The following is a 10,662-nucleotide window of genomic DNA, read 5'->3' as shown; positions in this document are numbered from 1 at the left end:
GTAGATCTGCTATTTTCACAATAGTTGCCTCTTTCTTATATTATGTGACAATTTGTCCAATGTTTTATAGTATAGTTTGTTGATTACTTTTGATGCAGTAATGGTCTTTTTCTTTTCTTTAATTATTTTTTGAAAATTTTTAGGTATTAAAAAGGTCTTAAAAGTCCATAAAATGTCACTTCACTGTCATCTGGGGACCCCCCCAGAATCATGTGGGGACCCCCCTGGGGTTGAGAACCACTGTCTCACACCACCACAGAGGCCCTTGTTTGGGCATTTCTTGCTGAGAGCAGTTTTTCGAAATATTTCAAAAGATATAAAAAGCTAAAAATAAATAAATAATAATAATAATTAAAAATGGAATGCATTCCAACACATTAAGTATTTCATGAATAAAATGTAATAAAATAATGTCCATATATATATATATATATATATATATATATATATATATATATATATATATATATATATATATATATATATATATATATATATATATTAATGTTTAAGAAGTAGTGAAAATAGCCGATCTACAAGCTAGCGAGGAGAGGAGAGGTGATGTAGGAGGTGTGATGTATGAACGCAGCCACAGGAGGGCACCAACGTCACATTCACACGGTATGCTTTTAGGTGACGTTGTCATGTAGTTGCTGGGTGACGAAAGCAGTGCTGCCAGATTCTGAGAGAGAAACAAGCAACCAGGTCTAGGAAAACCAGCCCAAAAGAAGCAACTATGGTCCACATGAGCACTTCTTTAACATATACATCAACTATTTGGAAAATAGCAGATCTACAAGCTCACAACGCGTCGCGAATGTGAGCTTGTAGATCGGCTATTTTCAAATAAAATATTGCGGGGACATTATAATAATAAGCAGATCTGGCAACCCTGTCCCGCAGGGCATTATGGGAAAGCGCGGTGTTTCCGGCTACATTTGAATGTGTTGTTGTTGTTGTGGTAGCTCCTGATGCTACATGCTAACATCTGTGGCTATTCTGCCTAACAACAGTATTATTATTATTATTATTCTGCCTAACAACAACATCATTATAGCTCATCAACACAGCGGACATGGAGACACGGGCGAGGTAAATAATATGACATAAATACATTCATCTGAACCTGTCGTTATTAAACACTGTGTGGACGTTAAGTAAATGTCGACACAACACAAGTAACGGTGTTATTTATCTATAACGGTGAGTGTTCTCTCTGAAAGTGGTTAATAAAGACATCATCAACAACGTTTATTTTACGATGCATAAAGAGCCGTTCACACTAGCTGTAGAATACAACTCTCGTAGACGTATTTATGATTCTGACGTTTTTCAATCTAGTAGAGTTGTAGGGTTCACCCCCCATGAACACAGGGACTTTCTGCACTATGCCCCTCAGATGCTCCAAACATGTACAAATTGAAAATAAAGGTGCTTACCCCCACGCACCAAATGTTAACTGTCTCTACGGGGTAGTAGTTTAATGTAATAATCCATATCTTTCAATAAAGAAGTGTTTTAATGCCGTCTGTGGCCGATTCTGTCGGAAGTTCCCAATAGGTGGTAGTGACGGGGCGCATCCGGTGAAAGCCGGAATTACACTCAATGTAAACAGGAAGTAAACGACTGGCGTTCGGCCACAGACGGGATTAAAACACTTCTTCATTGAATAATATGGACTAATATATTACACAAATACTCCGGACACCTAGTTAACATTTGGGACAAGCGGGTAAAGCACCTTAATATTTTGCATTTGTACATGTTTGGAGAAATACGACCTTTAAGGTGACAATTGTGGGGTAAAGACCAAGACAATCATAGATATGCAAACGTCACAATCGATCAAATGCATCTATGATAGTCTTGATGAAGTCTATAACTTAGCCCTAGAATGGCTGCCTGTGATATTACAAACATTTAATGTATTCGTCTATTATAAGTTGTGGTGCTGTGTATTGCACTAACTCACCCAATAATGAATTGAAAGTTGTGTCAGAAAACGTGTGTTTAGTAAAATATCTCCACTATTCCATGGGCCTCACAGGATCTACTATCTTTAAGGAGCACATGACATAGTGCGGGGTAATTAATCACACCTGTGTGCCCCCATACCTGGTGTAAAGTTACTAAGTACATTTACTCAAGTACTGTAATTAAGTACAATTTTTAGGTACTTTTACTTTACTGGAGTATTTGCAATTATCTATACTTTTAATTTTACTCCACTACATCTCAGAGGCAAATATTGTGCTTTTACTCCACTGCAATTATTTATATTACATTATAAAACACACATTAACCACTTTAGCCCTATTTTATACATAGGCTATTTGAAAATAGCAGATCTACAAGCTCACAGCGCGTTGTGAGCTTGTAGATCTGCTATTTTCAAATATTTTAGTACTTTTATTTTTGATACTTTTAAGTACATGTTGATACCAATACTTTTGTACTTTTACTCGAGTGAATTTTGAATTCCGTACTTTTACTTGTAACAGAGTACTTCTACCATTGCAGTATTGATACTTTTACTTAAGTAAAACATTTGAGTACTTTTTTCACCACTGCCCATAGGTCTCACCCACACAGGACGGCATAGGAGTCATCTCCACTGTTGCCAGATTTTGCAAGAGAAATAAGCAACCAGGTCTATGAAAACAAGCCCAAAAGAAGCGACTTACTAGGCAGCCACATGAGCACTTTAAACACACACACTGGCTATTTGAAAATAGCCGACAGTACTTTAAACCAGTGGTTCTCAAACTTTTTCATGTCAAGGACCCCCAAATTGACACTTATTAGCCCGCGGACCCCCATTTCAAAAGATATGCCAGGGACCCCCATAAGAGAAGATTTTTTATGGCTCTATAGCAGTGATTCTCAACCATTTTAATTTCAAGGACCCCCAGTTTGACATGCATTAGGGCTACGGACCCCCATTTAATGGCATTTCTATCACTTGGACCGCAATTTATATTGTAAAATCAATGCTAATGTAACTCTGAGAGTGTACAAATGGAACCAAATGGACCCGTTAATGGTTCCATTTGGTTCCATGTGTACACTCTCAGAGTTACAGACCCATAAGGGTCCATTTGGTGCCTTAATCTATCATTTAGCTGGGGACCCCCTGGAACTCCCTCAAGGACCCCTGGGGGTCCCCGGACCCCACTTTGAGAACCAATGCTTTAAACATCCAGTGCTAGAGCATCATTCACCGCCTAATCCTTTGTCTCAAACTCTATTCAACATGAATCGTCATCAGCGGGTCGACGACGACGCTGCGCAGATCTGACCGAGGGAGTAAGAGCTACCGCCAGTCCTACGGTCGGAGCGTCAACGGGACGTCGTACTTTGCCACCGGAGGAGGGGCTTCAAGGAGGCTGACGACCAGCAGGAGAGCTCCCACGCCACATCATGACATCACTGTGAGTGAAACGAGTAAAAAAACAAAAAACAGCATTTGGAACAGCATTCCCTTCGCTGTTAGTTAGGTCTGTCCGCTCCGTGGAGTCGTCTTTTAAATCCGGGAACGCATCTGTGTAATTTTTAGATTTATTTGGGCTACTCAAAAATAGCAGATATACAAGCTCATAGCGCGGCACCGAGTGCCGCGCTATGAGCTTGTAGATCTGCTATTTTTAGACAAATAATCGTCAATCGATCGAAGATACATAGTAAAACACAGGAGCTGAGATACAGGCGATTTTCCAAATACTTTAACCAGGAAGTGAATGGGGCAGTAAATCTTTGGATCACGTTATCTCCGTGATCCAAAGATCCGGGTTCTGTGCGGTTCTGTGCACTTTTTTAAAAGTCCAAAGTCGTCCTTGGCAATCTGGGCCTTTGGAAAAAAGTTGTCAAAGTTGTCCTATGTTAGTGAATCAGTTAACCCATTAAGACCTGAGGCCATTCTTGAAAAAAATCTAAATCCTTTTTTGGAAAAATCTAAAAAAAGAAATTCCAAGATTTAAAAAAAATAGCAGATCTACAAGCTCATAGCACGGCACTCGGTGCTGCGCTATGAGCTTGTAGATCTGCTATTTTTGAATAGCCAAACAAATCTTAAGTGACACAGATGCGTTCCAGGTCTTAAAGCAGTGAACTTGTAATGCAATGTGAGTTGTTTTTAAATTGCTATATATATATATAAATACATTTGATTTGATTTGTGTTTTTACAGGAGAAGGTGGACGCAGAGCAGCTGGCCCTCCTGGTGAAGAGGGAGTGGCAACTATCGTACGTCACGCCCCTCTACAAGTTCAGACACGCCCAGCTGAAGAGCTACTCCAGGATGCTGTCGGCGTTCATCATCGCCGAGAAGCAGCAAGGCGTCATGGAGGAGGAGGTGGGGCTGGACGCCGGCTTCAAGGTCAGCTTCTCTGTGATCGCGGGGATGGCAGAGACCCCCGACGATGCAGAGACCGTCTTCATACAGGTACAACCCCCCCATGATGAATGTTTCTTTAGCCTCAGAGACCGTCTTCATACAGGTACAACCCCCCCATGATGAATGTTTCTTTAGCCTCAGAGACCGTCTTCATACAGGTACAACCCCCCCCATGATGAACGTTTCTTTAGTCTCAGAGACCGTCTTCATAAAGGTACAACCCTTACCCCCCCATGATGAATGTTTCTTTAGTCTCAGAGACCCGGACAGTGGACACAATACATGAGTAGTACAGAGAAACGAGGGTTAAATATCATTGTTAACATATCACTGTGATTCTTTTTTCCTTTTTTATAAGTCATGACAACAAAAAACAGACAGGGTTGAATGAACATATACCAACAAAAAAAAAACACAGCGAGAAAGAAACACTTTTGAGATTATTGGCCTATCCAGATTGGAATCAGAGTGGCTTTATAAAGTCTGACTCGGAACAGCAAAAAAACAGGCCACTCAGACATTGAAGCCTTGCATGTTAAAACGCCTGGTAGCAGAATACTACCCGTACTACATATGGCCATACTAATAGAGCACATAGTCATGGAGTTACAGGGGAAATGAATTTGGTGATTCCAGACAGGTGGGATGGCAGATAGTTCTACTGGTCTGCTGTGTTGATCGCTTGCAGGAAGCAGCACACCACACCATGAGAGCAATTTCAGTCTCATTACAGATGCCTCCTAGTATATCAGATGATGCAGAAAAAGCTCTGATCTTCTGGTAATCTGATGATATTCACGCGAGAAGCCTCTTAGCTGTTTCTTCTCCTCACTCTCTTCCTCTTCCTCTCCACCACCCGCTCACACAGATCCATTCCAAACCGGCGTTCGCCCGCCAGGACGAGTCGCACAAGGTGGCGTGGAGCGGCTGGCTGACGTGCGTCAACGGCGACGCCGACTTCCTCCGCTCCCTCCCCGAGGACTTCGTCAGCCTGCCGCTCTTCTGCAGCGCCGGCGCCGAGGGCCTCACCTCATTGGTCAAGACCTGGTTCCAGAGGACCTTCGACTGCTGCTTCGGCCGCCTGGAGCTCAACCCCACCGTGCTGCAGTGGCTGGCCGCCCTGTGGACCGAATGCCACCCCGAGGCCGACATCCAGCAGCTGGAGCTCTCGTACGTTCTCCCCGTCGCCCCGCCGCTCAGCGTGGCCTACGCGTTCAAGTCCCAGGACGTCTGGGAGCTGTGGAGGAGCGCCAGAGAGACGCATCGACAGCAGGAGGAGGAGGAGGAGGGGAAGGAGAACAGAGGAGGAGGGGCTGTGGAGGAGGAGGAGGCTATTGACATCAAGGAGGTGAAGAGGTTTTTTAAGGGTCTGGAGGGACACTTCTACAGACACTTCCGGGTCCACCTGACGGCGGGGAAGCTGAGCCAGGTGTCCACCGCGCTGGGGTCGGCCAAATGCGGCGGCAGAGTGAAGGTAATGATGATGATGGAGTTTTGAGCACGAACGCACAGGAAGTGACAGGACCCATGATGTCTGACTGATCTCTATTGTATTGATGAGCAGTTTTAGACTATCAACAAGCTCACAACGCGTCTGCGACACATTGTGTGCTTATAGATAGCCTATAGAGCACCGAAGTCTGACGTAATTTACACATCCTACCTGGTTCGCGGTTTTCCACCCCCGTTCTGAATCCCCATAGACATGTTTAATATCGCATCAAATAAGAACTGTGTTCCAAAAATAAACAAGTGACCCCGGCGGTTTGACTCTTATGGATATAAAGCATCAACTGACGGTGAGAAAACGATAATGTTACTGCCGCCAAATTGGACCACAATTCTTATATGAGACGATTCTAAGATGACCCAATGTTATTCTCCATAGAGAGATTACTTTACGAACCAGTGGATGAACGAGTGACGTCAGGACTTCAGTGCTCTATTATTGGTTATTTTAAGTATTTGAAGTGGTCAAACTAGCGATAGAATACATGTCCAGTCTTCCAGAAAACCTTCGAAAAAGTATCTCGGGATATTTCATAAAAGCAAGAGCCTCAATCTGCAATTTCTTCAACTTGGCTGGCTGTAATGTATGGCTACCAAAACATCATTAATTTACATATTTTGCTTGTTTATGAAACATAAATCTCAGATTAGGGGACTTGGCCTAACAACATGTTTCAGTCGTGAGATTTCGTTTAGTTTTAATCCATGTGTTCCTGTCTGTCTTTCTATTGACAGATCGTCAACAAGAAGTACATGATCACCACCCTGACCCTGCTGACAGAGATGGCTGTACTAAAGATGCCCATCTGAGAAGAAAAGACTTAAAAGTGCCTCCAGCAAATCTTATCACAATTATGGTCACAATGATATTTTCCCCCATTTTTTGCTTCACCGTGGGTGGGGTATAATCCAATAAAGTTCACTCATTTAACCCTGTGTCATTATAGATTTTAGGTAAAAAATCATTATATTTATACTTTGGCTATTCCAAAATAGCAATGCTTGTATATCTGCTACTTTTGAAAAATCGTACAAATGTGTGCAAATCTTTGAATATATATATACAGTATATTTTTAAACTCAAATCTTTGCTGCTGGGGGTCCCTGGCACCAAATATTTTCAGATGGGGGTCGGCGGCCAAATACATATAATTCTGGGACATATAGTACTGTTAGGATTTAGAAGACATTTGTAGAATCGGCCTCGGGTCTAAATGAACCGAACAAGATGTGCATTTCTATTAGATTGGGTTGTTTTCCTGCATGATGACACAATGGGTGAAATATGCCAAGAAGGGGGATTACCAGAAACACATATTCATCTAGCCCTGATTGACCATAACAGGTGTGTAACTCCGTTTGTACACTCTCAGAGTTAAGGGGGTCCTTGCAAATCAAACATTTGAGAACCACTAGTACTACCGTAGTTGGACTCCTAATATGCCATAGAGTCGTAGTAAATACGCGCCATATACATATTCTGAAGAGAACCTGGAGACTTGAGTCATGAATTCAGTAATTGGGTCTTATGATCAAAATGAGAACATTATACAAGTCTTTGCCACAGGGACACATTTGTCTGTGTACGGACATATTGGTGAGCCCTGAGCTAGTCGCAACAAAACAGTCCACACCAAAGGCCGGTCCACACCAATGCAACTACATGCAACTTCCATTATGGATAATGGTTGCAAGTAGTTGCATTGTGCGTGTGGACTGGCCTTTATATACTATATATATATGGTCTCCATATAATTCATAGACCTTCAAAATTAAGACAAATGATGACACAATGGGTGAACTGTACCGTTTACAATACCTCTGAGGAAGGGGAAAAAAAACATGCTCCGGTGTTGTGGATCAGTGGTTGGCGTAGCCGCTACAATATGCCAAGAATAAACACAATCTGTCAAGCTTCCCTTTTCCCTTTCATGCTCATGTCTTCTGAGCTCTTTTTCAGTAGGATAAACACGAATCTAATCTTTCAAATGAACCACTTTAACGTCCTATTCTGGGGCATACATTCTGTCAGATCTACAAGCTCACAGCGTTTTGCATTGTGAGCTAGCATAGTAGATCGGCTCTTTGCAACAGATATTTGTTTACATGACAAGAAAGAGACACTGGTGTCTACATATTGACAAGAAAGAGACACTGGTGTCAACATATTGACAAGAAAGAGACACTGGTGTCTACGTATTGACAAGAAAGAGACACTGGTGTCTACGTATTGACAAGAAAGAGACACTGGTGTCTACGTATTGACAAGAAAGAGACACTGGTGTCTACATATTGACAAGAGACACTGGTGTCTACATATTGACAAGAAAGAGACACTGGTGTCTACATATTGACAAGAGACACTGGTGTCTACATATTGACAAGAAAGAGACAGAGGACAAAGTGGTACAGTCAGTCAGCTGGGGCATTGAGGCCGCTGTGGCCGGAGGGCATGACATTTTTTTTGAGGGGCACAAGGCCAAACTGAGGGGCAACCACGGCCATGGCCTTCGTGGCCTCCCTGAAATTCCTGCCCACACAACACAACCTGATCACAACAATGCATCATTCCAGTCTTAATCCATGTTATTCCCATTATCTAGGACACTAGCAGAACCTGTAATATTAAAGGTTAAAGACAAGTGAGTTAGCTAACAGGTTGGGGGGGGTGTAGAGATAATCTAATACATCATTTTGTGGTTTAGTGGAAATGCCTTAGCACAGTGGTTCTCAACGTGTGGTCCGGGGACCACCAGTGGTCCTTGAGGGGGTTCCCAGACAAATGAATAGTTAGGAACCAAATTGACCCTTGTGTGTCTGTAACTCTGAGAGTGTACAAATGGAACCAAATGGACCGTTCCATTTGTACACTCAGAGTTAAATGAACACTGATGATGATACTACAGCGTTAGATTGGGACCCCTAAGAAATTAAAATGGTCGAGTCCGTGGCATATCTTTTCAAATGGGGGTCCCTGGGCTAAAGTGTGTCAATTTGGGGGTCCTTGACACGAAAAGGGTTGAAAACCACTGCCTCAGCATATAAAAGTAAAACACATTTGGAACGGTAAATTAAAACATTCTGCCTTCATGGCGTTTTATTTACTTTACATTTTGATAACAGGTCACATGTAAATTCAACAAACTATACATTATTCAACACATGGTGACTGAGCTGTCTTTGACCAGAATGTGACAGCTTTACTGAACGTTAGATTGAGTGGCGCTCCTCTCCTCTCTGTGCTGTGTTGGCAGTGAGAGACGGCAACATGTTCTAAAAGGGAGTTGTTTTTTTTAAAGAAGCAGGTTATCGTTGCTGTCGGGACAGGAAACCTCTCTATGTATTAACCCATTCAATCCGAGTGTCGCACTATGAGCTTGTAGATCTGCTTTTTTGAAAGAAAAATAATAAACGCGAAAATGTGTGCAAATCTTTGAATATATATATTTTTTTAAAGCGAACATTTGTAACTCAAATCTTTGCTTCCTGGGGGGGGTCCCTGGAACAAAATATTTTTACACATGTTCGCTTTAAAATAATATATAGTCAAAGATTTGCACAAAGTTTCACGATTTTTCAAAAATAGCAGATCTACAAGCTCATAGCGCGGCACTCGGTGCCGCGCTATGAGCTTGTAGATCTGCTATTTTTGAATAGCCAAAATAAATCTAAAATGACGCCCTACACAACACTACAGCATCTCACAAAAGCAGATCTACAAGCTCGAAACAACGGCACGAAGCAACGTGTTTTGAGCTTGTCGATCTGCTGCGTTGTGGACATACGGAGGCTTCCATCCCGACAGAGACGTTTTATCATATATTCATGCTATCACGGCATTCCCAAGAGCCAAGGTTCTTATTCAGCATCATTCCAAATATTATTAAGAATTTGCATCAAATCGTCTTTGAAAATAACCGTTATGCATGCGTCATGACGCCCAAAAAATAACTAATATACAAGTCAACAAAAACTCTTTCTGTGCCCTCTGTCGATCAAACTGGGCAATCCTGCAAGTTGACCCCCCCCCCTTAATTAAAGGACAACTTTGTTTTTGTTTTTACAACCAAGGTTTATATTTTAGCTTGTAATTACAGTAAATAAAAGATGAGTGTCCTTTTTTTTTCATTTACTGTTTTCTATAGTTTTAGCAATTTTCGCGATATTTTTCACAGTGGGCGGGGGCATTCTGTCCGGTGACTAAATATGCCTTTTTTACACACTAAAAAAGGTCCCATGGGCTTTGATGGCCAGATGTGAGTTATTGGGGGCTAGAAGAGCTACTGTACATAATAATAAAGAAAACGCTGGGTTATTGTGTAAAAAAAAAAGACATTTAGCCACTGGACAGAATGCCCCCGCCCACTGTAAAAAAGATCGCGAAAATTGCTAAAACTATAGAAAGCAGTAAATTAAAACATTTGAACACTCATCTTTTATTTACTTTAATTACAATCTAAAACATAAATCTTGGTTGTAAAAAAAACAAAGTTGTCCTTTAAGATTGTTTACGAAGAATCAGTAAAAAATAAACCCCTACCCATTACCACTGAGTATTATTACGATCAATATCCCTTGTGTGACATGCTGGCAAATACCAGGTGGTTAAAATAAAGCATAACCCACTGACCTGGTCGTAGTGTTCTTACATAAACTTACTGGTAAAAAACAATACATTTGTTCTTAACACAGAATAAATTATAGAAGTGGAAGGTCATTTCCTATGATGTGATAATAACAACACGGCTGAACTGTTTAGG

At 41.6% G+C, this 10,662-nt stretch overlaps 1 protein-coding gene across 1 annotated transcript; it reads left to right on the top strand.

The window, feature by feature from the left end:
* Window positions 1–951: 951 nt before the first annotated feature.
* On the top strand, window positions 952–6,805 carry cenpl (centromere protein L). The gene is made up of 5 exons (XM_084057911.1): window positions 952–1,092; window positions 3,269–3,431; window positions 4,187–4,441; window positions 5,262–5,867; window positions 6,638–6,805. The coding sequence occupies exons 1-5, from the start codon at window positions 1,076–1,078 to the stop codon at window positions 6,710–6,712; spliced, it is 1,116 nt and encodes a 371-aa protein (XP_083914037.1). The 5' UTR covers window positions 952–1,075; the 3' UTR covers window positions 6,713–6,805.
* Window positions 6,806–10,662: the final 3,857 nt, after the last annotated feature.

This window comes from Gymnoscopelus microlampas (genome assembly GCF_963454915.1).
Source record: "Gymnoscopelus microlampas genome assembly, chromosome: 5".
In the NCBI taxonomy this organism is placed as follows: Eukaryota; Metazoa; Chordata; class Actinopteri; order Myctophiformes; family Myctophidae; genus Gymnoscopelus; species Gymnoscopelus microlampas.
This window is presented reverse-complemented; position numbering and strand designations above follow the sequence as displayed.

What these genes read in the sequence shown, in the direction of transcription:
- cenpl (XM_084057911.1), top strand. An exon ending in CGCCACATCATGACATCACT is followed by an intron (nt 3,432 to 4,186) that starts GTGAGTGAAACG and finishes GTGTTTTTACAG; the next exon opens with GAGAAGGTGGACGCAGAGCA. An exon ending in CAGAGACCGTCTTCATACAG is followed by an intron (nt 4,442 to 5,261) that starts GTACAACCCCCC and finishes CCGCTCACACAG; the next exon opens with ATCCATTCCAAACCGGCGTT.